At 55.0% G+C, this 25,552-nt stretch overlaps 2 protein-coding genes across 2 annotated transcripts; one reads left to right on the top strand and one right to left on the bottom strand.

The window, feature by feature from the left end:
• Positions 1–6,667, top strand: LOC148659738 (carbonic anhydrase 4-like). Its single transcript, XM_088637506.1, has 9 exons — positions 1–257; positions 2,021–2,084; positions 2,297–2,323; positions 2,766–2,936; positions 3,604–3,752; positions 4,098–4,187; positions 4,351–4,423; positions 4,700–4,863; positions 5,776–6,667. The coding sequence occupies exons 2-9, from the start codon at positions 2,021–2,023 to the stop codon at positions 5,965–5,967; spliced, it is 930 nt and encodes a 309-aa protein (XP_088493632.1). The 5' UTR covers positions 1–257; the 3' UTR covers positions 5,968–6,667.
• Positions 6,668–9,972: 3,305 nt separating this feature from the next.
• Positions 9,973–24,121, bottom strand: rnf25 (ring finger protein 25). Its single transcript, XM_088637426.1, has 10 exons — positions 24,029–24,121; positions 22,886–22,957; positions 18,713–18,815; positions 15,710–15,777; positions 15,481–15,550; positions 13,844–13,915; positions 13,472–13,615; positions 11,836–11,925; positions 11,241–11,375; positions 9,973–11,064 (listed from the first exon to the last, which is right to left on the bottom strand). The coding sequence occupies exons 1-10, from the start codon at positions 24,043–24,045 to the stop codon at positions 10,096–10,098; spliced, it is 1,740 nt and encodes a 579-aa protein (XP_088493552.1). The 5' UTR covers positions 24,046–24,121; the 3' UTR covers positions 9,973–10,095.
• Positions 24,122–25,552: the final 1,431 nt, after the last annotated feature.

Here is a 25,552-nt window from a genome sequence, read left to right as displayed (position 1 = left end):
TGTCCTTCTCCCCTTGTCCCAAAAGGAGGAGGAAGAGGAGGAGGCGATGTTATCCCGCGCGCCCGTGACCGCGTGACTGTGCAGGAGGAGGTGGGGGGTGCGGGTGTCTCGTGGTCCAGGTGTCTATATATACGCACCTGTGCAGCAGTGGAAACCAACTCACGCATCGGGACAGAGCCCGTGACAGCCAGTGCGGAGAGACACGCGAGACACCCACCTACCCACGCACGCAGAGCCACCGGGGCAAGAGACACGAGGTAAGAGCGAGTTCGGGTGTGCACCGGGGTGACTCCCCTCCTTCAACCCGCCGGGGGACCCCCCCAGGCCTCTGGCGCCGGTCTGACAGAAATAGCACCCCACGCAGAATTGTGCGTGGCGGGCGTGTTTTGGGGCCGGACGCGGGAACCGACTGACGGTGAAGCGGAATTAAAGAGCGGTTTCTTTTTTTTTTTTAGAATTATTTTCGGTTCCCGTGCTAAAATAAAACACTTTTTTTTAAATAATAAAAGAAGTTAGGTCGGTCGGCAGCGAACTCATCGTGGAAGAAAGAGCGCTTTCTGCAGAGACCGCAACTTTCGTCGGTTTTGCGAGTGGGAAACGCCAGTGAATTAGCGCCGTGCGTTAGAATTCGGTTGCGCACATTAGGCCGATGAAACGCGGGACACTTGAATAAATGCCCACCTTCCTCAGTGCTCACCACCGCCGCCTCCAGAATAGTTACCCCTCCTCATTTACGCTATAGAGCGTTTCTCAAGCCGGCGACGGGCCTGAACGGACAGATCGCTTTTTTATTGCCCGAGAAAGTTTTCACTCAGGAACTCGACTCGGTGCGCCGCTCATGCCCTCGACACATGCGGACACGAGTGTGTCAGAACTCTACCGACGTGTGAGAACCCCAGACATGGATCCACATTTGTAAGCGATAAGTAAACTGTCCGTATTACATATCCACGTGCAGACAATAGTATGATTGATGCACGTCGTGTCGTAGTGGTAAACTAATCGATATTCCAACACAGTTTAAGTCATGGTCAGTGACTGATAGGAGCGATTAATCGGAGTCACTGCCTGGGGGACAAAGGTGTTTTTGTGTCTTGTGGCCCTGGTGCTCATCGGCCTGATGGGAAACGTTGACAAGCGCGATGGCTCGGGTGCGAGGGGTCAGCCATGAGCCCGCCAGCTCGCGTCTCGGTCCGGGGGCGCAGGCAGGCGGGTGACAGACAGCCTGTGATCCCCCCACCCAGCGGTCCCGCACGCTGGGGGCTGTTTCTGTCCCGTGGGGTGGCCGCTCCAGCCCGTCCTGTCACGCAGAGCGGGCTGGAGCGATCCCGCGCTGCTCGCCCGCCGCTGTGGCGAGTCTGAGAAACACTCCTGTCGACCAGGGCTCGTCCCCCGGCTCTCCGCCGCTTACAGCGCCGTTTCAGACGGAGACGCCCAGCTGAAAGGGCCGCCGGCGAGTAGCCCCTAAACTGCGCATTAAAGAACCGCGACGATACCCACCCACCTGTCTGTATTAACCCCTCTCTCTCAGTGCAGTGTTAATGTACTGGAGTGTCCAGTCAGTGTGTCTGTATTAACCCCTCTCTCTCAGTGCAGTGTTAATGTACTGGAGTGTCCAGTCAGTGTGTGTATTAACCCCTCTCTCTCAGTGCAGTGTTAATGTCCTGGAGTGTCCAGTCAGTGTGTCTGTATTAACCCCTCTCTCTCTCAGTGCAGTGTTAATGTACTGGAGTGTCCAGTCAGTGTGTCTGTATTAACCCCTCTCTCTCTCAGTGCAGTGTTAATGTACTGGAGTGTCCAGTCAGTGTGTCTGTATTAACCCCTCTCTCTCTCAGTGCAGTGTTAATGTACTGGAGTGTCCAGTCAGTGTGTCTGTATTAACCCCTCTCTCTCAGTGCAGTGTTAATGTACTGGAGTGTCCAGTGTCCTGTATTAACCCCTCTCTCTCAGTGCAGTGTTAATGTACTGTAGTGTCCAGTCAGTGTAGTGTCCTGTATTAACCCCTCTCTCTGTTCTCCAGATGGACTCCCTCTTTGCTGTGTTGGTCATTGTGAGCCTGCCTATGCTGGCCAGAGCCTCTGAAGGTAAGAGACTCTCACTGGAGACCCCCACACCAGGTCACTACAGTCCAGTGTGGTCTTGGCCATGACTGGAGCTGCAGGCAGAGCTGAGCAGACCAGAGTCGAGAATAAACACAGCCTGATCAGGGAGAGCAGAGTGAGGAGCAGGAGGACTCAGGGGGTTGAAGGTGTGTTGAAGCTGGACTAACTCTCTCTCTCTGTCTCTCTCCCTCCAGAGTGGTGCTACCATGACGAGACCTGCAGTAAGTCCAGCTACTCGTCTCACTCTGTAGACTCAGCCTTTCTCTGTCCTGAGACAGAATTAACCCCCTTCTCTCTGTCCTGAGTCAGAATGAACCCTTCTCTCTTTGTCCTCAGTCCGAATTAACCCCTCTCTCTCTGTTTTGACAGAGGTCTCTCTGTATTAACCCCTCTCTCTGTCTGTCCTGACACAGATCTGTCTGTATTAACCCCCCTCTCTCTCTCTGTCCTGACACAGGTCTGTCTGTATTAACCCCTCTCTCTGTCTGGCCTGACACAGGTCTGTTTGTATTAACCCCTCTCTCTGTCTGTCCTGACACAGATCTGTCTGTATTAACCCCTCTCTCTGTCTGTCCTGACACAGGTCTGTCTGTATTAACCCCTCTCTCTGTCTGTCCTGACACAGGTCTGTCTGTATTAACCCCTCTCTCTCCTCTGTGTTAGATGATGTGGTCTGGGCAGCAAAACCCATTGGCAACTGCGATGGGCAGCGCCAGTCTCCCATCGACATTGTAACAGCCAACGTGATGAAGAACACAAGCCTAACAAAGTTCTCTTTCACTGGGTACAACAACCGCACCAAGTTCAGGACAATCGCCAACATCGGACACACAGGTAAATGGAGGGCAAGGAGATGTCCAGCGACATCATCAACATCTGACACTGAGGCACATGGAGGAAGGCAGATTGCCAGGGAAAGGAAAGTGACATCATCAAAACTAGACAGCTAGAGAGAGGGCCTGTGACATCATCAGCATCAGACAGACAGATATCCAGAGAGAGGTCTGCTGGCATCATCAACATCAGACAGACAGATATCCAGAGAGAGGTCTGCTGGCATCATCAACATCAGACAGGCAGATATCCAGAGAGAGGTCTGCTGGCATCATCAACATCAGACAGACAGATATCCAGAGAGAGGTCCGGTGGCATCATCACCATCAGACAGAGAAATATTCAGAGAGAGGTCCAGCGACATGATCAACCCCAGACTCTGAGATGGAGTGGCAGAGGAGCACAGTGAGGTCATCAGTAATGGACAAACAGTCTAGGAGGAGGCAGAGGGTTTGAGTGACACCAGAGGCGGACACAGAGAGGAGGGGTATGGGCTGATAAGTATGGGAGTTATATCTCGGAGTGGAACCACAGATATTCTTCTGCTCCCTGCAGTGCACTATTCCAGTGTCTGTCTGAAAGCACCAGAACACAAACTGGTGTAGACTGGCTGTTTCCCCACAGTGAGCTCCCTCAGCAGTGTCTCTCTCTTGTTGCTCGTCCTCAGTGACGCTCAAGCTCATGGAAGGAGTGGAGATCCGAGGGGGGGGTCTCTCCGACACCTACGTGGCCCAGCAGTTCCACCTGCACTGGGGCAACACCAGCTCCGGCCTGGGGTCCGAGCACACCGTCGACGGCAGGAGGTACCCCATGGAGGTGAGAGAGAGGGAAAAGGGGGTGTAAGGGAGGGTACCCCAGCCCAGAGGCTGAAGACTGGCCACCCCATTGCTGTCCGGTCCCTGGCCCTTCCAGCCCGCTCCACTGCACAATTCCTCTCCAACCAACACCCGCGCCATTGTGGCCAGCCCACGGGTCACCCACTGAGCACCTCCAGAACCGGCCAGAGCACAGCGTGTGACCGGGGCGGACTGGACGGGCCAGAGACGGGGGTCCTGGGTGCGAGTTGTAAACGGGGGATCTGGGACGCACAGCGGACTGCGGGACGGCTCCGTTCCTTAGAGGTGTGGAAGTACCTGACCCCCCTCTGTCCCTCTCTTCCAGCTCCACGTTGTCCACCTGAAGAAGGGGTACGACCTCCAGCAGGCTCAGAATGACCCGGAGGGGAAAGCGGTCCTGGGATTCCTCATCGAGGTGAGAGGACAGTCGGAAATCAGAAAAACACCCAGCCAGTTCCCACAGGGAAAGACCATCATGGTTGGACAGGGACAGAGACGGTCAGCCATTAGACACTTCAAGAGGCAGATGGTCGGTTTGGCGTTTGTGCAGCACTGATCTGTGTTTTTTGCGTTGCTAGGCAACAAACGGTACCCAGACGCCTGAGAGCTGGAGGGTGCTGACGTCACACCTGAGGAACATCAGTGAGAAAGGTGAGGATGAGGGCGCAGTGACCATGTCCTGTCACGTCCACCCGTATTGTGCATGCAGATCAAACCCACCCTCCCCTGTCCTCTCTCTGTCAGATCAGAGCATAGATCTCTCTTGGTCTCTCTCAGACACAAGTTTTGATCTCTCTCGTGCTCTGACAAGTCAGTTTGGATCACTTCTTCTCTCTCAGATCAGAGCGTGGATCTCTCTTAGTCTCTCTCAGACACGAGTTCTCTCTCTTCCAGATCAGAGCGTGAATCTGTCTCTCTGTCTTCCAGATCAGAGCCTGGATCTCTCTCTCCGGCTCTCCTTGAACGACCTGCTCTCAGGAGTGGATCGCTCCAAGTATTACCGCTACAAGGGATCCCTGACCACCCCCAACTGCTCAGAGGCTGTGGTGTGGACGGTGTTCCAGCAGCCCCTGAGGCTCAGCGGAGACCTGGTGAGTGACCAGTGGGCACCAGCGATATCCGCGCACACGGAACCGGGCTCGGCGCGCCGAGCGAGATACCGTAGACACGGGATGCCCTGACCTACCCCGACTCCTCACTCCTTGAAAAGCAGGCAGGGTAGAATTGGGCCCTGGCAGGAGGTCTTAGCCACTGTTGAGGAGGTGGGGCTGGGTACTCTCTGAGCCCCCGAGCGCCCATGATCGAACCCGGGTCAGGGGCAGGAACACAGCTGTGCTCGATAAACCTGGGACAAGACAAAACCAGACAAGATGATACAGATCTGCTCCTCCCTCCGGCAGCGTTAACATATTGGCCCAACTTACTCATTACCCCTCTACCCCTTGTCTGGGGCCTTGGGGCTTTAGTGGGATGGTCATTCTCGGGAGTTAATTCTCAAGTCAGGTCTGCGATGACATTCAAATGTCACATCGGAAAATTCACATTTTCAACAGTGCTTTTACGAATCTCTTCCCCGGTGCGATGTACTGTCCAGCTGTACAGGGTCAATCTGTCCTGTCTTTGGGAACTCTTACAGACCGTGTCAAAGGGAGTTTGACTTTGAAAAAGTCATGCGTTACAGTGGCAAGTGCCTCACCTTTAGAATTACTTCTGAAAATGTTAAAGAGTTGTAGGGAAGTTGTTTAGAACAGTACTGAACAACAATCTAGAGTATGTAGTGTGCACAGCTGCTGTGTTAAGTAATACATCATTTTGAAAAGCATCACCCCCCAGTATGTTCGTAATGGTAAAAGTTAAAGTAACTTCAAAGTAACAGTAATCCATTATACAAGTGACTTCTTACCATTAAATCACTAATTTCGTAGTCTAGGTTTAGCAGAGAAATGGGTCGACAGTCTAATTCACACTCTAATTCACATGTGCTGACCCCTCTCTCCACGCAGATCGACTTGTTCTCCACCAGCCTCTACCGCGAAACCAAGGCTGCCAGTCCGATCACCAACATCTACCGCAGCATCCAGCCCCTGAACAGGCGAACGGTGGAGGTTTCGTCCGGCTTCTCGCTGGGCCCCCTGTCCCTGACCACCACCCTCCACCTCGCTCTCCTCCTCCTCGCCGCCCAGCTCTGGGGATGAGAGGGACCGGGAGGAAAGAAAGGCCAGATGATGGTCTTGCCCGCCTCGTCTCCAAGAGCGTCACGGACTGCCTGTCTTCTGTCGGCGTCTCGCTTGGACAATGTCCACTTTGGCTGAACACCCCCATCTCCCACCCTGTGCCTTGTTTTCCCATTTATTTATTTGCATAGGCAATTGTATCGAGTCGTTCATTAGTGATTAAGTGTTGATGATGTTTCACTGGTTTTAGAGTTGTAGAACAACTGACTGAGTATTGTGACACACAGCACCCACTCCAATCCTAATGAGATACCTGGGTCCAGTGCTCAGGTAGCCTTCGGGAGCCTCTGTGCTGATAAGCGTGTAGATAATTGCCTCTGCACTGACACCCTTGGCTGTGTTGTCCCACATCTCACAATTTAGAGGCAAGATGGTGGAGTTTGGGATTGTTGATGTGCTGTCGGAGTGCTGCTCTCCGAATGTTGTTTTATTACACAGGGCAGAAGCAAAGTGTTGATGTGTTTGGTCTCAAAACAATACACTGTATGAAGGCAAACATTATTGTATAATATTATTTAGAACCTCTACAATAAGCACAGAGTGTTAAGCACTACTTCACGATGCCTGCTGTTATTCTTTGCACTGATTTCCATGTAATTCTCTTTTTTTGTCAGATAAATGAAGGAACAAATAATAAAGATGCACAGAATTTTACAACCTGTTCCAAGTCTCTGTATTCTTATCCTCCCAAGGACATGCTTTTCAATCAGGATGCAGGAGGTGGTCCTGTCATGGACAACACCACCTCCCCCTTGTAGCGGCGAGGCTTAATAATAAGGCAGAATTAAGTGTTTCTGAGCTTCCCAAATGAGGCCCCATTTCTCTGTTCATCTCTGTGGTGCAGCCACAGAGAAACCATTCATGCAAGATGTTTTCTTTTGATAAGGACAGCTCCCAAAGGGGGATGCACTTAGCTAAGCCTGGCTATCATGATCAATGGTTATCCATTGGCGCCTATCTGTCTAGGGAGTGCGAGTTGGACATCTGGACTGCATTCCTAAGTGTCAGGACTAAGTGACTCATATCTCACCTTGATCAACCAATCAGGGACTGGTAGGGCCGAGTAACCCACGTGGGACTCTGATGCCCATGGAACTTTCAGCCAATCAATGAGCTGAAGTTCCTCCAGGTAAAAACAGGCAACACAGAGAGCCTGGGAGATTCGACAAGATTCAGATTCAGATTCAACAATTCTAAAGGGAATTCAAAGGAGAATCCCAAGGGCAGGACATTCTCGCAGCGCGCCTCCTGACCATCCTGAGACTCAGCCCGGACAACCACGGAACGGCCAGTGTGTCCGAGTGCCAGAACTTTCCTTTGTTCTAAGAGTCTAGAGTGGAGGTTGCCAGAGAGTAACCAGCAGCAGGCCTCGTGAACAGGTCGGAACTGTGGACAGCTGAATTACTATTCAGAACTAGCTCTTCACCAGGAATGAACCGGTCCTCTTCCTGACTTGCTGGGACCCACAGTCATCTTTTCTCCTGTACACAAACTTTGCTAGTTAAAGCCAACAGTGAGCATCAGCAGCGCACCGTCGCAAGCCGCACAGCACAGCCTGGCACGGAGCCAGAGAGCGCCGATTGGACAGCAACAGCCTGCAACTGCTTCTTTGTGCCCGTAGGAGATCTGAATCCCCAAAGATTGGATGAGTATTCAACTTCAATGCATTACAGCTCGAGAATTCAATTGTTATCCAAACCAGTTGATATCAATTTAATTCCTAAGAGTTATGTACTTGTTTTGAGTATCTAATGTAGAAGTTGTAACCAAGTTCACTTTACGAAACGGTCTTAATGAATGATATACTGAACGTATGTCCTCTTGATGTGTAACTCTTTGTAACTGACCGAATATACCTTTTGTATTCTGATAACCCTCTCGATAAGATCTGTTAGGTTTATATGCATATTCTATGTATTAATAAATGTATCCTCGTGTATTAGTACCTGTGTGTGTGCGTTGTTTGAGTTATGTCGCATGGTTGGATTCTAAAGCCACCAAAAGAATCAACTTTGTGATTTACTGCTACAATTAATAATTGTCTCAGTAAATGCCCAAACCCTACAGAACTGGTGCCTTCAGAGAGCCACTATGATTACATATTTGGCGTCCCTGAACCGGTTTTCCCTACACCCTGGTCAGTCATTGTAACAGCAACGGCTATGGTATTCCTACCTCGATACCACTGCAGGGTCACGTTCACCCCTGAAGATTCTTCAGATTTCTAAACGGTTCATTATAAAATACAGGAGAAAATTACAAAAGAAAAAGCTATTGAGTTCAATTAAGTAGTCATGAGCTCTGCTCGGAGGAAACCCCGTATTGCCCCCACACTAAGGGACCCCGAGAATCAGCCAATCAGGAACCTTTCAAAATGCTCATCCTTGATTGGCCGTTCTTTCACTCCGAACTGAGCCGCCGAAGGAGGAGCAGGAAGCTTGTTGGGTACGTCCGCCTGGCCATCCCTGCCGTCCGCGGAGCTCGAGGATCAAAAAGTGCGCGAGAACTCAAAACCTGACGAAGCTAGCGATGGTCTGCTGCCAGCTCTGTAGGACTGGGGTCCCGCCCAAGATGAGGCCAGATGAGGCCTGAAACACAGGTACCTTCCATTGTAAGTAAACGGGGGGGCTCTCCGAGCTCCATCAGAGTCAGTGCAGCTGGTGCAGAAACCAGCTGGGGCACCCCCAAAAAGAGGGGGACATAAATGAGTGCAAAAGCCATGTGGGGTCCATCCCTGGTCCATAATCAGTGTTTGAGGCCCTCAGCCCCTCTGATTCAGAGGATATGATGGTGACCTATTAGAATAACTAGAGGGGGGCTCAGCGGAACTAGGCTTGGAGACCCCCGATTTTGGTTAACCCGTGACACTACAGTAACTGGAAGAGGGCTCTGTAGCTAGAGGGGTGGAGACCTTCTGATTTGGGGTGTCCTGTAAGACTAGCTGGGCTGAAGACATGCCGGCCAGCCAGCCAGCCCCCCAGGATCAGGACTGGACAGCGCTGCTTAACAACGGCTCAAACATGGGGACCCTGCAATTTTCTATCTGCACACCCCGAGAACCGGACACTGGAAGGAATGGAGCCCAACGTCCTGGAATGTGCGTGCATTTCACGTGTGTGTATGTGAGCAAGTGTGCACGTGTGCACGTGTGCACGTGTGCACGTGTGCTCGTGCATGTGGGAGCAAGCGTGCACCTGTGTGTGTGCGCGTGTGCATGTTGGAGCAAGCGTGCACGTGTGTGTGCGCATGCATGTAGGAGCAAGCGTGCACCTGTGTGTGAACCAGTGTGCACACGTGTGCGTGTGTGCACGTGGGTGTGTGTGTCGGAGCAAGTATGCACGTGTGTGTGTGCGCACGTGTGTGTGTGTGGGAGCAAGTATGCACGTTTGTGTGTGTGGGAGCAAGCGTGCACGTGTGTGTGCACTTGTGTGTGTGTGTGCACTTGTGTGTGTGTGGGAGCAAGCGTGCACGTGTGTGTGTGCACTTGTGTGTGTGTGGGAGCAAGCGTGCACTTGTGTGTGTGTGGGAGCAAGCGTGCATGTGTGTGTGTGCACATGTGTGCATCTGAAACCCACAGCTTGTATGTGGCCTCTTTAATCCCAGACTTGCGCTTGACAAACCAGGATGGATCAGCACCGGCAGGGCAGGAGCTCAGTCCTCCGCTGGGAGGGCTCTTCCTGTCCCACAGGACTCGCCCCTCTACCTCCTGGCTGGAGGGCTGTCCCCGGATACACCCGGAACCAGGCACAATACACGCCAGGGGGCCAGACTGTCGGGTGATTTGTTATTTTTTATTTGACTTTTGGCCTCCTTCGCTCGAGCCCAGAAACGATCAGCCCTTTCTACCCGTCAACACAAGACGGGCCCCTTTACAGCCCGGAACGAACATATCAGCGTGTCCAACGGCAAAGCACACTGGGCTCAGCGGGGCAGAGAGGCAGGAGCTCAGACAAGGACCGTCTCGCATTTCATGTGCATTTCCACCACTTTTATTAGACCATGTTTGCGCAGAAGACAGGAGAAACAAAAATGTCTGACATACAGGTGATGCCCATGTATCCCCAGTTCTCCAGCTGCTGGTCGGCTCTATCACTCCCTCTCCACATGGGTGGTCCTCCGCTCCCTGTCCCCGCCCCTCTGCTCCAGGCCCCTCCCTTTCCGCCGGCTGGCGCCGCCCCCCCTGCGGGGCGCGTTCCAGCCCTTGTTTCCGCAGTAGCCCTGGCCCCGCCCGCCACCCTCCCACGGGTGAAAGCCCTTCCTGAGCTGGGCCTCCGATTGGTCCATCCTCCTGAAGGCCAGGGGCTGTGATTGGACAAAATCCCGTCTCTGGCCCCACCTCCTCCCGCTGTCCCAGTGCTCCTGGGCGGACCGTCTCTCATGCTGCAACTGGCTGGGGTGACTGCCTGTCAGCCGCTGGCCCCTCCCCCGATCCAGCCTGACTTCTGATTGGACGGCCATGCTCCTGACCCCTGAACCTGGTGGATTCCCTAGCCCCTCCCCATTGACAGAAGGCTCAAGAGGGTCCAGCCCTTCCTCTGCCATTTTATCTGATGGGGTTAGGCCCGCCCTCGCAGCTTCTCTGCTTTGCGATTGGCTGGGACCTTCCTGGAGCTTTGCTGCGCATTGGCTATTTCCTGCAACAGCCGCTGTCCCTGAGGCCAACTCAGTCTGTCCTTGGAGACAAAGTTTTTCTAAATCCTCTTGTAGCTGACTGGCCTCTGTTGACGTCTTCTCCGATTGGCTGCCTCCGCCGGGCTCCCCGGCTTCCCATTGGCTGCTGGCCTGTTCTTCCCGCCCCCCGCGCTCTGGCTGCTGGAACCTCTTCCACTTCCTGCCCTGTGATTGGCCGCTGCTCTCCGATGTGGGCAGGTCTCTGCTCTCAGGCCTAATGGGCCCTTTGCGAGTTCCTCTCCCGCCCCTGCGCTCCGATTGGTTCGCCTGTTCGGCCCTTTCCGGGGTCTGCTCAGGTAGTACGAAGGGCTGATTGGCTGCTGCCGCGACAGAGGTGGAAGCTGATTGGCTAGAAGGATCTGGGGACGAGCTGCCTTCCGCAGGACCCTGCAGACGGAGGAGCAAGAGAAACAGAACCGTAAGATTTAAAAATCCGCAAGGGGGAAAGAAATAAAAGACGAGGCACAAGGTCAGTAGCCCCGTTATCTCCTCAGTTAACAAGGTCACACTCAAGTCCAGCGCCGTACGCGTGCAGACACAGTGTGTGACTTCGCCTGGCTCACCTCATTGATGTGAATTAGGAACTTGTTTCGCTCCGCCTCGGGGTCGATGATGCCACCCCGCGCGCGCTGGCGTTCCAGAACCTTCTTCAGCTCCTCCCACTGCTGCCTAAACCCCGCCCCCGGGGAGAAGGTTTCCTATAGCAACCAGGATGGAAAAGAGAGAGAGAGAGGGGAACAGGTCAGACAGACACACTGTAAATCAGGGGTCTCTAATTCTGTTCGTGGGGAGCCCCAGACCTGTTAGTCTCACAGGTCACCCCAAATCAGGAAATCTCCAGCCCTTGTCCTGGGGAGCCCCAGTCCAGTTAGTCTTATAGTTCACCCCAAATCAGGGAGTCTCCATCCCTGGTCCTGGGGAGCCCCAGTCCAGTTCGTCTCACAGGTCACCCCAGATCTCCAGCCCTGGTCCTGGGGAGCCCCAGCCCAGTTAGTCTCACAGGTCACCCCAAATCAGGGAGTCTCCAGCCCTGGTCCTGGGGAGCCCCAGTCCTGTTCGTCTCACAGGTCACCCCAGATCTCCAGTCCTGGTCCTGGAGCTGTAAGAATGAGATTGGCTGACGGACTGAAGGGCAACAGGAAGAGAGAGCAGCCTCACCTTGGGGAACTGAGGGGCAGGCGAGGTCTGTAGAGCTTCCAGGTCATAGGTCAAAGGTTCCCGGCACACTGGGCACACCACCGTCAGCTCCTGTGTGAGCGAGGGAGAGATCCGAAGATTGTGTTTCCAGAAGAGGCCCCCATACTGCCAACGCGAGGCTCACCTCAGCTTCAAGAGCCAGGTAACGACAGTGATCGCGAAGCCCCATCTCCCTCCCTGATCAATCCCCCAGCGAGACAAGACCTGGCTCGTCCCACCCATCTTTCAATCCTGTCCGGTCAGGTCCGGTCCTGGCCCGGAAGGCCTTCAGCTGAGGCAGTGGAGCCGGACCTATGTCTGGACCGGGGCCCGCAATACCACCCTGCAACTCGCAACCGGCGGCCCGCTGGAGCTGAGGGGACGTTTTAACACAGGCTAACATAACAGTGTAATAACACAGGCTAACATAACACAACACAGGCTAACACAACATAGGGAATTAACACAGGGAATTAACACAGGCTAACATAACACAACACAGGGTAATGTAACACAGGCTAACCTAACACAACACAGGCTAAGATACAACAGGGTAATAACACAACAGGGTAATAACACAACAGGGGGTAACAGAGCCAGCCTGTGTTGTTTCCATGAACGGGAGTTTCTCAGCCCATCACCCTGCTGGGCTCCCAACCCAGAGAATATTCCTGAGACTGTTTCCAGCCTCTCTGCTACACCAGCAGCAGGCCTGGCCTGTTTAAGACACGCTCAGTCTTAAACAGCGTGTCTGTATTAACCCCTCTCTCTCAGTGCATTGTTAATGTACTGGAGTGTCCAGTCAGTGTGTCTGTATTAACCCCTCTCTCTCAGTGCAGTGTTAATGTACTGGAGTGTCCAGTCAGTGTGTCTGTATGAACCCCTCTCTCTCTCAGTGCAGTGTTAATGTACTGTAGTGTCCAGTCTGTGTGTCTGTATTAACCCCTCTCTCTCTCAGTGCAGTGTTAATGTACTGGAGTGTCCAGTCAGTGTGTCTGTATTAACCCCTCTCTCAGTGCAGTGTTAATGAACTGTAGTGTCCAGTCAGTGTGTCTGTATTAACCCCTCTCTCTCAGTGCAGTGTTAATGTACTGGAGTGTCCAGTCAGGGTGTCTGTATTAACCCCTCTCTCTCAGTGCAGTGTTAATGTACTGGAGTGTCCAGTCAGTGTGTCTGTATTAACCCCTCTCTCTCTCTCAGTGCAGTGTTCATGTACTGGAGTGTCCAGTCAGTGTCTGTATTAACCCCTCTCTCTCAGTGCAGTGTTAATGTACTGGAGTGTCCAGTCAGTGTGTCTGTATTAACCCCTCTCTCTCAGTGCAGTGTTAATGTACTGGAGTGTCCAGTCAGTGTGTCTGTATTAACCCCTCTCTCTCAGTGCAGTGTTAATGTACTGGAGTGTCCAGTCAGTGTGTCTGTATTAACCCCTCTCTCTCAGTGCAGTGTTAATGTACTGGAGTGTCCAGTCAGTGTGTCTGTATTAACCCCTCTCTCTCTCAGTGCAGTGTTAATGTACTGGAGCGTCCAGTCAGTGTGTCTGTATTAACCCCTCTCTCTCAGTGCAGTGTTAATGTACTGGAGTGTCCAGTCAGTGTGTGTGTATTAAGTTCTCTCTGACCTCAGGGGGGCTCTGCAGGGTCTTGTCCTCCAGCCTCTCCCTCAGTCTGTGCCCCAGCTCTCTCTCGGAGTGCGTGACGTAGCGCCCCAGGCAGTGTGAGTGGAAGTAGTGATAGCACTGCGTCTTCGTGAAGACCTCACCATCCTAAAGCAGGGGGAGAGGGGTCAGCAGGGGAGAAAGGACTGCAGCACACAGGACTAACAGAGACAGAGGGACACTGACAGAGAGACACAGAGTCAGAGAGAGAGAGACACAGACACAGAGAGACAGAGTCAGAGAGGGACACAGAGAGACACAGAGAGACACAGAGAGTTAGAGAAACAAAGACAGAGAGTCACTGAGGATCAGAGAGAGGGAGACAGACAGTTGTACCTGAAAGGCATACAGACAGATGACACACTGGCCATGAGGGATATTGCTGTCTGTCAGGATCTCCTTGGCTTTCTGCAACACATATATACACACACCGTTACACCAGACCCCCGCACTGCGAACACACACACACACCGTTACACCAGACCCCCGCACTGCGAACACACACACACACCGTTACACCAGACCCCCGCACTGCGAACACACACACACACCGTTACACCAGACCCCCGCACTGCAAACACACACACACACACACCGTTACACCAGACCCCCGCACTGCAAACACACACACCGTTACACCAGACCCCCGCACTGCAAACACACACACACACACACACCGTCACACCAGACCCCCGCACTGCGAACACACACACCGTTACACCAGACCCCCGCACTGCGAACACACACACACACCGTTACACCAGACCCCCGCACTGCGAACACACACACACACCGTTACACCAGACCCCCGCACTGCGAACACACACACACACACACCGTCACACCAGACCCCCGCACTGCGAACACACACACACCGTTACACCAGACCCCCGCACTGCGAACACACACACACACACACACTGTCACACCAGACCCACGCACTGCGAACACACACACACACCGTCACACCAGACCCCCGCACTGCGAACACACACACACCGTTACACCAGACCCCCGCACTGCGAACACACACACACACACACTGTCACACCAGACCCACGCACTGCGAACACACACATCGTTACACCAGACCCCCGCACTGCGAACACACACACACACACTGTCACACCAGACCCACGCACTGCGAACACACACATCGTTACACCAGACCCCCGCACTGTGAATACACACACTCCTACACTTTAACACACCTACAAATACATGCAGACACCTAGACACACACACACACAGTTGGACACACCCACACACCAGTGCATGAGACACACACACCCTCAGCCTGTGTGTGTGCACAGACATGTGGCGTTCATTCCTGCGGGTCTATGGGACGTCAGGGCAGGCTCCGGGCCTGCCGTCAGCTGTCAGAGAGCGATGCTATCGCAGCTCTGGTGAGGACAGACAGGACAGCCACCCCACCCAGCCTTCCTCCTGCTGCTGAGCGGGTGACGTTTTTCACCCACCCGAGCTTCCAGGCCCTCTGCTCAGCTCAGCCACGGCCTCCGTCCCATCGCCCTGACCCCTGACCCCTCCATCCCTTCGCCCTGACCCCTCCCCCTCCACCCTGACCCCTCCCCCCTTCATCCTGACCCCTCCCTCCCCTCATCCTGACCCTGACCCCTCCCTCTCCACCCTGACCCCTCCCTCCCTTCATCCTGACCCTTCCCCCCTCACCCTGACCTACCCCCCCTGCGCTGGACCAGCTGGGACTCCTGTCCTGTCCTGTCCAGGGAACGCGAGACGCACAGGGCGGGACGAGAGTCCGCACGGAGCGCCAGTCCGCTTGTACAACCGCACGAGGGGCCGCGCGTTCGCTGGGAGGAAAAGCACACTAGAGAAAACCCACGCCGACCGAAGGGAGACCGCGCAAACTCCACACAGAAGGATCTGTCAGACGAAAACACACACACACACACACACACGCTTGGGGGGGGGACAAGTCTCGCTCGCTCGCTCACCTCGATCAGCTCGTACAGGACTGGGGCCCCGGCCGAGGACTGAGCCAGCGACTCCAGGCACTGCTGAACGCTGGGAGAGAGGGAGCGAAGAACAGAGCGGAGCCGAGCAGGAGGAGGAGAACGTGTGAGGGGAGAGAAAGAGGGGGAGAGAGTCATCAAAACACACTGCCCATCGCTGCGGGAGGAATAAATTCTGCTCGGCACAGAATCACAAAGCTGGGTTCCTTACCTGCGCAGGATCTCATCTGACAGACCTCTGGGGTTGTGAATGGAGATCTTTGGAGGACAGCTGGGGTACTGAGAGAGAGAGAAAAGCATCTATCAGAGAGACCCCCTACGAAGATTAATACAGACCCTCATCCAGACCCCAGAGACACTCCTCACACAGAGATTAATACAGACCCTCATCCAGACCCCAGAGACACTCCTCACACAGAGATTAATACAGACCCTCATACAGACCCCAGAGACACTCCTCACACAGAGATTAATACAGACCCTCATACAGACCCCAGAGACACTCCTCACACAGAGATTAATACAGACCCTCATACAGACCCCAGAGACACTCCTCACACAGAGATTAATACAGACCCTCATACAGACCCCAGAGACACTCCTCACACAGAGATTAATACAGACCCTCATACAGACCCCAGAGACACTCCTCACACAGAGATTAATACAGACCCTCATACAGACCCCAGAGACACTCCTCACACAGAGATTAATACAGACCCTCATACAGACCCCAGAGACACTCCTCACACAGAGATTAATACAGACCCTCATACAGACCCCAGAGACACTCCTCACACAGAGATTAATACAGACCCTCATACAGACCCCAGAGACACTCCTCACACAGAGATTAGTACAGACCCTCATACAGACCCCAGAGACACTCCACACACAGAGATTAGTACAGACCCTCATACAGACCCCAGAGACACTCCACACACAGAGAGCTAAATACAGACCCTCATACAGACCCCAGAGACACTCCTCACACAGAGAGATTAGTACAGACCCTCATACAGACCCCAGAGACACTCATCACACAGAGAGATTAGTACAGACCCTCATACAGACCCCAGAGACACTCCTCACACAGAGAGATTAGTACAGACCCTCATACAGACCCCAGAGACACTCCTCACACAGAGAGATTAGTACAGACCCTCATACAGACCCCAGAGACACTCCTCACACAGAGAGATTAGTACAGACCCTCATACAGATCCCAGAGACACTCCTCAAACAGAGAGCTGAATACAGACCCCAGAGACACTCCTCACACAGAGAGATTAGTACAGACCCTCATACAGACCCCAGAGACACTCCACAAACAGAGAGATGAACACAGACCCTAAAACAGATCCTGGAGATAATCTTAACAGTGAAAAATCAATACAGTCTATAACACAGGCCCTACAGATACTGCACACTAGAGAGTGCAGAATTCGGCCGTCATCCCATCTGCATATTTCACCAGAACAAAGCCACTCTGCACTCGGCCTTGGCTGCCTGGCTGGTAACCGATCCGCGGATCTCGCCCAGCGAAGGCCTTCAGCGACTCCGCGGCAGAAGCGTGGCTCTCCCAGAGCAACAACCACGTGGCCCTGCGAGACGGACCGCGACAGACGGGCGGGGGAGGGGCAGCTCCGGAACGGAATGAGGAAGGAGAGCGCGGACGAGGGGAGATAAGGACGCGGCAGACGTCAAGCGAAAGCGGGGAGGCAGGACTCGTCGGATCATGACGCCAGGATGGGCTTCAGGTCACAACTACAGCACAGACAGGGGAACGAGCCTGACTGGTGCTGCAGGAACAGTCTTTCAGGTCACTTCAGCCCTGAGAGCCCCAGTCCTTCAGTGCTCCAGTGTCTTCAGTCAGGGGTTAAAGGTCACTGTGAGTCTGGACTCATGAAGACAGTAACTGGCTCAGTTCAGCCCTGAGAGCCCCAGTCCTCCAGTGCTCTAGTGTCTTCAGTCAGGGGTTAAAGGTCACTGTGAGTCTGGACTCATGAAGACAGTAACTCAGTTCAGCCCTGAGAGCCCCAGTCCTTCAGTGCTCCAGTGTCTTCAGTCAGGGGTTAAAGGTCACTGTGAGTCTGGACTCATGAAGACAGTAACTGGGTCAGCTCAGCCCTGAGAGCTCCAGTCCTTCAGTGCTCTAGTGTCTTCAGTCAGGGGTTAAAGGTCACTGTGAGTCTGGACTCATGAAGACAGTAACTGGGTCAGCTCAGCCCTGAGAGCTCCAGTCCTTCAGTGCTCTAGTGTCTTCAGTCAGGGGTTAAAGGTCACTGATTCTGGACTCATGAAGACAGTAACTGGCTCAGTTCAGCCCTGAGAGCTCCAGTCCTTCAGTGCTCTAGTGTCTTCAGTCAGGGGTTAAAGGTCACTGTGAGTCTGGACTCATGAAGACAGTAACTGGCTCAGTTCAGTCCCTGAGAGCCCCAGTCCTTCAGTGCTCTAGTGTCTTCAGTCAGGGGTTAAAGGTCACTGTGAGTCTGGACTCATGAAGACAGTAACTGGCTCAGTTCAGCCCTGAGAGCCCCAGTCCTTCAGTGCTCTCTAGTGTAGTCAACGATATGCATGCACACTTGATTGAAATCAAGGAACCTGCATTCCTGAAAAAGGTTTCTACTATCTTTCAAACCCGTGATGTAACCTGTGTAACATGTGAGACTAGAACTCCTGAAATGTTAGGATCAAGTTCACACAGGGGTGAGGTTACCAGCAGTTATGCAAGAGGAACGCCAGCATTGAGAGATAGGGAGTTACATCATGTGCAGTAACATGACCCCTGTTGTTACTGGGCTCCCAGCATCTTACACATTCCTGAGCTCCTTGTGCAATGCAGAGACCTGGGCAGGGACAGGGCAGCGAGCCAGAGACAGGCACAGAGACAGAGACAGGCACACAAAGAGACCAGGGCAGCGAACCAGAGACAGGCACAGAGACAGAGACAGGCACACAAAGAGACCTGGGCAGGGACAGGGCAGCGAACCAGAGACAGGCAGAGAGACAGAGACAGGCACACAAAGAGACCTGGGCAGGGACAGGGCAGCGAGCCAGAGACAGGCACAGAGGCAGAGGCAGAGGCAGAGAGAGACAGACACACAGAAGGAGGCTGCAGTCGTAGCCTTCAGGCACAGGGAGGGCGACGGCGTGGTGGTTCAGTGTCCTTCAGTGTCCTTCAGTGTCCTGTGTGACAGACGGACAGCCTCACCTGGGCAGGCAGGGCCAGCGAGAGGGTCAGTCGCACGTACTGGCTGTCGCAGTCCTGCGCCGTGGAGGGGAAGAGGGTGATGCTCACCAGCCAGGGGTACTGGCTGAGGGACAGCGAGAGAGAGAGAGAGAGGGTGTGAGCATGGCGTCACAGAACAGGGCACACGCACACGCACACGCACACGCACACGCACACGCACACGCACACGCACACGCACACGCACACGCACACGCACACAGGAAACAGTGGCCAAGGCAAACAGCAGTACGGACGCCCCAGACGCGCTGGCCCCTGCTCGAGACACACGTTCGCTCTCTCGCGGCGGTACAGGGACTCCCGCTGCTCGAGACACACGTTCTCTCTCTCACGGCGGTACAGGGACTCCCGCTGCTCGAGACACACGTTCGCTCTCTCGCGGCGGTACAGGGTCTCCCGCTGCTCGAGACACACGTTCGCTCTCTCGCGGCGGTACAGGGACTCCCGCTGCTCGAGACACACGTTCGCTCTCTCGCGGCGGTACAGGGACTCCCGCTGCTCGAGACACACGTTCGCTCTCTCAGCGCGGTACAGGGACTCCCGCTGCTCGAGACACACGTTCGCTCTCTCACGGCGGTACAGGGACTCCCGCTGCTCGAGACACACGTTCGCTCTCTCGCGGCGGTACAGGGTCTCCCGCTGCTCGAGACACACGTTCGCTCTCTCAGCGCGGTACAGGGACTCCCGCTGCTCGAGACACACGTTCGCTCTCTCAGCGCGGTACAGGGACTCCCGCTGCTCGAGACACACGTTCGCTCTCTCAGCGCGGTACAGGGACTCCCGCTGCTCGAGACACACGTTCGCTCTCTCACGGCGGTACAGGGACTCCCGCTGCTCGAGACACACGTTCGCCCTCTCAGCGCGGTACAGGGACTCCCGCTGCTCGAGACACACGTTCGCCCTCTCAGCGCGGTACAGGGACTCCCGCTGCTCGAGACACACGTTCTCTCTCTCGCGGCGGTACAGGGACTCCCGCTGCTCGAGACACACGTTCGCCCTCTCAGCGCGGTACAGGGTCTCCCGCTGCTCGAGACACACGTTCGCTCTCTCACGGCGGTACAGGGACTCCCGCTGCTCGAGACACACGTTCGCCCTCTCAGCGCGGTACAGGGTCTCCCGCTGCTCGAGACACACGTTCGCTCTCTCAGCGCGGTACAGGGACTCCCGCTGCTCGAGACACACGTTCGCTCTCTCAGCGCGGTACAGGGACTCCCGCTGCTCGAGACACACGTTCGCCCTCTCAGCGCGGTACAGGGACTCCCGCTGCTCGAGACACACGTTCTCTCTCTCACGGCGGTACAGGGACTCCCGCTGCTCGAGACACACGTTCGCCCTCTCAGCGCGGTACAGGGACTCCCGCTGCTCGAGACACACGTTCTCTCTCTCAGCGCGGTACAGGGACTCCCGCTGCTCGAGACACACGTTCGCCCTCTCAGCGCGGTACAGGGACTTCCGCTGCTCGAGACACACGTTCGCTCTCTCAGCGCGGTACAGGGACCCCCGCTGCTCGAGACACACGTTCGCTCTCTCAGCGCGGTACAGGGTCTCCCGCTGCTCGAGACACACGTTCGCTCTCTCAGCGCGGTACAGGGACTCCCGCTGCTCGAGACACACGTTCGCTCTCTCAGCGCGGTACAGGGACTCCCGCTGCTCGAGACACACGTTCGCCCTCTCAGCGCGGTACAGGGACTCCCGCTGCTCGAGACACACGTTCTCTCTCTCACGGCGGTACAGGGACTCCCGCTGCTCGAGACACACGTTCGCCCTCTCAGCGCGGTACAGGGACTCCCGCTGCTCGAGACACACGTTCTCTCTCTCAGCGCGGTACAGGGACTCCCGCTGCTCGAGACACACGTTCGCCCTCTCAGCGCGGTACAGGGACTTCCGCTGCTCGAGACACACGTTCGCTCTCTCAGCGCGGTACAGGGACTCCCGCTGCTCGAGACACACGTTCGCCCTCTCAGCGCGGTACAGGGACTTCCGCTGCTCGAGACACACGTTCGCTCTCTCAGCGCGGTACAGGGACTTCCGCTGCTCGAGACACACGTTCGCTCTCTCAGCGCGGTACAGGGACTCCCGCTGCTCGAGACACACGTTCGCTCTCTCGCGGCGGTACAGGGTCTCCCGCTGCTCGAGACACACGTTCGCTCTCTCGCGGCGGTACAGGGACTCCCGCTGCTCGAGACACACGTTCGCTCTCTCGCGGCGGTACAGGGACTCCCGCTGCTCGAGACACACGTTCGCTCTCTCAGCGCGGTACAGGGACTCCCGCTGCTCGAGACACACGTTCGCTCTCTCACGGCGGTACAGGGACTCCCGCTGCTCGAGACACACGTTCGCTCTCTCGCGGCGGTACAGGGTCTCCCGCTGCTCGAGACACACGTTCGCTCTCTCAGCGCGGTACAGGGACTCCCGCTGCTCGAGACACACGTTCGCTCTCTCAGCGCGGTACAGGGACTCCCGCTGCTCGAGACACACGTTCGCTCTCTCAGCGCGGTACAGGGACTCCCGCTGCTCGAGACACACGTTCGCTCTCTCACGGCGGTACAGGGACTCCCGCTGCTCGAGACACACGTTCGCCCTCTCAGCGCGGTACAGGGACTCCCGCTGCTCGAGACACACGTTCGCCCTCTCAGCGCGGTACAGGGACTCCCGCTGCTCGAGACACACGTTCTCTCTCTCGCGGCGGTACAGGGACTCCCGCTGCTCGAGACACACGTTCGCCCTCTCAGCGCGGTACAGGGTCTCCCGCTGCTCGAGACACACGTTCGCTCTCTCACGGCGGTACAGGGACTCCCGCTGCTCGAGACACACGTTCGCCCTCTCAGCGCGGTACAGGGTCTCCCGCTGCTCGAGACACACGTTCGCTCTCTCAGCGCGGTACAGGGACTCCCGCTGCTCGAGACACACGTTCGCTCTCTCAGCGCGGTACAGGGACTCCCGCTGCTCGAGACACACGTTCGCCCTCTCAGCGCGGTACAGGGACTCCCGCTGCTCGAGACACACGTTCTCTCTCTCACGGCGGTACAGGGACTCCCGCTGCTCGAGACACACGTTCGCCCTCTCAGCGCGGTACAGGGACTCCCGCTGCTCGAGACACACGTTCTCTCTCTCAGCGCGGTACAGGGACTCCCGCTGCTCGAGACACACGTTCGCCCTCTCAGCGCGGTACAGGGACTTCCGCTGCTCGAGACACACGTTCGCTCTCTCAGCGCGGTACAGGGACCCCCGCTGCTCGAGACACACGTTCGCTCTCTCAGCGCGGTACAGGGTCTCCCGCTGCTCGAGACACACGTTCGCTCTCTCAGCGCGGTACAGGGACTCCCGCTGCTCGAGACACACGTTCGCTCTCTCAGCGCGGTACAGGGACTCCCGCTGCTCGAGACACACGTTCGCCCTCTCAGCGCGGTACAGGGACTCCCGCTGCTCGAGACACACGTTCTCTCTCTCACGGCGGTACAGGGACTCCCGCTGCTCGAGACACACGTTCGCCCTCTCAGCGCGGTACAGGGACTCCCGCTGCTCGAGACACACGTTCTCTCTCTCAGCGCGGTACAGGGACTCCCGCTGCTCGAGACACACGTTCGCCCTCTCAGCGCGGTACAGGGACTTCCGCTGCTCGAGACACACGTTCGCTCTCTCAGCGCGGTACAGGGACTCCCGCTGCTCGAGACACACGTTCGCCCTCTCAGCGCGGTACAGGGACTTCCGCTGCTCGAGACACACGTTCGCTCTCTCAGCGCGGTACAGGGACTTCCGCTGCTCGAGACACACGTTCGCTCTCTCAGCGCGGTACAGGGACCCCCGCTGCTCGAGACACACGTTCGCTCTCTCGCCGCGGTACAGGGACTCCCGCTGCTCGGCGGTCGGATCGGCTCCGGAGTTTATCGCTGCTCCAGGGCCGCCATGCGCCCTCGCTGTGATCCCACCGGCTCCAAGCGCTCGGGGGTCTGATCCCTGGAACAGCCTGTAAATCCTGCAGTGGTCCCGGGTGCTGCGTCGGGCGCATCGCAAGAGGAGCAGCGATAAACTCTGGAGTGGAGCGGACCGTCTGATCGGTGTCCCTGTACCGCTGCGTGAGAGAGAGAGAGATGTTTTTCTTGAGTTTGGGGGGGGAGCGGGTTCACGGACACTGACCTGTCAGGCCCGTGTGTCACGGTCAGCTCATCCAGATAGATGGACTGGAGGACCTCGATCTCTGAGTCCACGCTACGAGAGAGGGAGACACATAGCATCAGATTGGACGGGATCAACTGGACACTGCAGCCCAGTCAGTCCAGCCAGGCCTGGAGAGTCTCAGACTGCTCTGTCAGTGTCAGTGTGAGTCTGATTATAATCTCAGTGAATCACTAATCCAGCTCCCAGTCCAGTCAGTCCAGTCCAGCCTGGAGAGTCTCAGACTGCTCTGTCAGTGTCAGTGTGAGTCTGATTATAATCTCAGGTAATAACTAATCCAGCTCACAGTAAAGTCAGTCCAGTCCAGCCTGGAGAGTCTCAGACTGCTCTGTCAGTGTCAGTGGAGTCTGATTATAATCCCAGTTAATAACTAATCCAGCTCCCAGTCCAGTCAGTCCAGTCCAGCCTGGAGAGTCTCAGACTGCTCTGTCAGTGTCAGTGGAGTCTGATTATAATCCCAGTTAATAACTAATCCAGCTCCCAGTCCAGTCAGTCCAGTCCAGCCTGGAGAGTCTCAGACTGCTCTGTCAGTGTCAGTGGAGTCTGATTATAATCCCAGTTAATAACTAATCCAGCTCCCAGTCCAGTCAGTCCAGTCCAGCCTGGAGAGTCTCAGACAGCTCTGTCAGTGTCACTGGGAGTTAATATCCAGCTCATATTAAAATAGGTCAGTCTGGAGTGGGGTACGGCGGCACACAGCCTGTTCGCTTTCCCGCGGGGCTTCGGGAACTTCAGAAAACACCGATGTCATGTCAAATTCAGTATATCATCTAGAAATCTAACTCCGGTACACAACAGTGCACACCGTCTTCATTAAACCGAATACCGGCCAAACACCCACTAGTCCAGTTAAAAACGGGTCAGGCAGAACTCAAACACGAATTCCTGCTGCTTGCTGTTGTCATCACCTGTGATACAGCTAACCCAAACATCAACGAGACAGTTTTCGGGGCGCCATCCTCTGATGTAACTGAATGAAGTAGTCGAAAATGTTAACAGGCTCCGTCCCGCGTCGTCTCCCCCTGACACGCCGAGCCCCGCTACGTCTCGGCCCTCTAGCCAAACCTAACTGTAGAAAAAGCCCGTTAAAAACTGACCACTCACCTACACTCAGCCGCCATGATCGCCCAGCCGCTGGGGGGACGGTGAAGCAGTGACACCAATCTGCCGGCCAGGGTGCGCCGGAAATTGCCCTCCGCCGGAAACCAACAAAACCTCTCGCCTCGGTTCCTGCTACGACAGCGTTTAGCTAATTACGGGCGATTCTCGGTTTGTCTTCATAAAAAATGTGTCTTTTCTGCAACGATGATGACTATGATATTAATATTAACTCAGTCTGCATCACCACCCTCTTTGACTTCGAAAATAAAAGCGTCCCTTGACCTTTCTGTTAGTGATTCGTATGAACTTTCGGAAATAATTATTTTAATCACCTAAAATATCGCATAAAATAAGATCACTTTATTGGCCATATACAATTTCTTGCATTGGGAATTTGTCTTTTCGCAGACCCGAGCTTGCTCTCCATGAGACACACAGACAAGGAGTGAGAAGCCTCGGGTCACAGCGCAGGGTCAGCCATTTATACAGCACCCCTGGAGCAGCTGGGGTGAAGGGCCTTGCTCAGGGGCCCAACAGAGTAGGATACCTCTGCCGGCCACGGGATACGAACCGGCAACCCTCCAGTCACAGGCTCAGAGCCTTAACCACAGAGCCGCCGCAATAATAATAATAATAATAATAATAATAATAATAATAATAATAATAATAATAATAATAATAATAATAATAATAATAATAATAATAATAATAATAATAATATAGCCAGCAGCCATATCACTCTGCAACTCACAACTAGCAACCCACTGGAGCTCAGCAGTGTGAGCCTGGCCAGTACCTGGATGGGAGACTCCTGGGAGAGCTGAGGCTGCTGCTGGAAGAGGTGTTAGTGGGACCAGTAGGGGGTGCTCACCCTGTGGTCTGTGTTGGTCCTAATGCCCCAGTATAGTGACGGGGGACACTCTACTGTAAACAGGTGCCGTCCTTCGGATGAGACGTAAAACCGAGGTCCTGACTCTCTGTGGCCATTAAAAATCCCAGGGCGTCTCTCGAAAAGAGTAGGGGTGTCACCCCGGTGTCCTGGCCACATTTCCCCCTGGTCTTTACCCATCATGGCCTCCTAATAACCCCCCTCTCTGAACTGGCTCCATCGCTCTGCTCTCCTCCCCACTGAGAGCTGATGTGTGGGGAGCGTTCTGGCGCACTATGGCTGCCGTCGCATCATCCAGGTGGGGCTGCACATTGGTGGTGGTGGAGGGGAGTCCCCATTACCTGTAAAGCGCTTTGAGTGGAGTGTCCAGAAAAGCGCTATATAAGTGTAAACAATTATTATTATTATTGATTTTGTGTCATTTTTTATGTATTATTACAGTATGTTACGCTGTCTCCCTATGCTGTTTCATTTACATTATTTTCTGTATATTGAGTCAACTTCACGGGGCACAGCTGTAGCATCACAGGAAGCGCATGTCAAAGGCAGGAGGTTACAGCAGGTAAACGGTATTCGGGCGCCACCGGCGGCCTGCGGGCTCCATCTCCTGGCGGGACCTTGTAATGACATCCCGGCTG

This window comes from Lepisosteus platostomus, chromosome 6, assembly GCF_059453375.1.
Source record: "Lepisosteus platostomus isolate fLepPlt1 chromosome 6, fLepPlt1.hap1, whole genome shotgun sequence".
NCBI lineage: Eukaryota > Metazoa > Chordata > Actinopteri > Semionotiformes > Lepisosteidae > Lepisosteus > Lepisosteus platostomus.
The sequence above is the reverse complement of the archived record's forward strand: the minus strand, read 5'-3'. Positions and strand labels throughout refer to the sequence as shown.

Excerpts from the sequence above, each read along its gene's own strand:
- LOC148659738 (XM_088637506.1), top strand. The coding sequence starts at position 2,021 with ATGGACTCCCTCTTTGCTGTGTTGGTCATTGTGAGCCTGCCTATGCTG. Across the intron at positions 2,937-3,603 it reads CGCCAACATCGGACACACAG|TGACGCTCAAGCTCATGGAA; the intron begins GTAAATGGAGGG and ends GCTCGTCCTCAG. Across the intron at positions 3,753-4,097 it reads GCAGGAGGTACCCCATGGAG|CTCCACGTTGTCCACCTGAA; the intron begins GTGAGAGAGAGG and ends CCTCTCTTCCAG.
- rnf25 (XM_088637426.1), bottom strand. Across the intron at positions 15,551-15,709 it reads TCAGATGAGATCCTGCGCAG|CGTTCAGCAGTGCCTGGAGT; the intron begins GTAAGGAACCCA and ends CCTCTCTCCCAG. Across the intron at positions 11,065-11,240 it reads TCCTAATTCACATCAATGAG|GGTCCTGCGGAAGGCAGCTC; the intron begins GTGAGCCAGGCG and ends CTCCGTCTGCAG.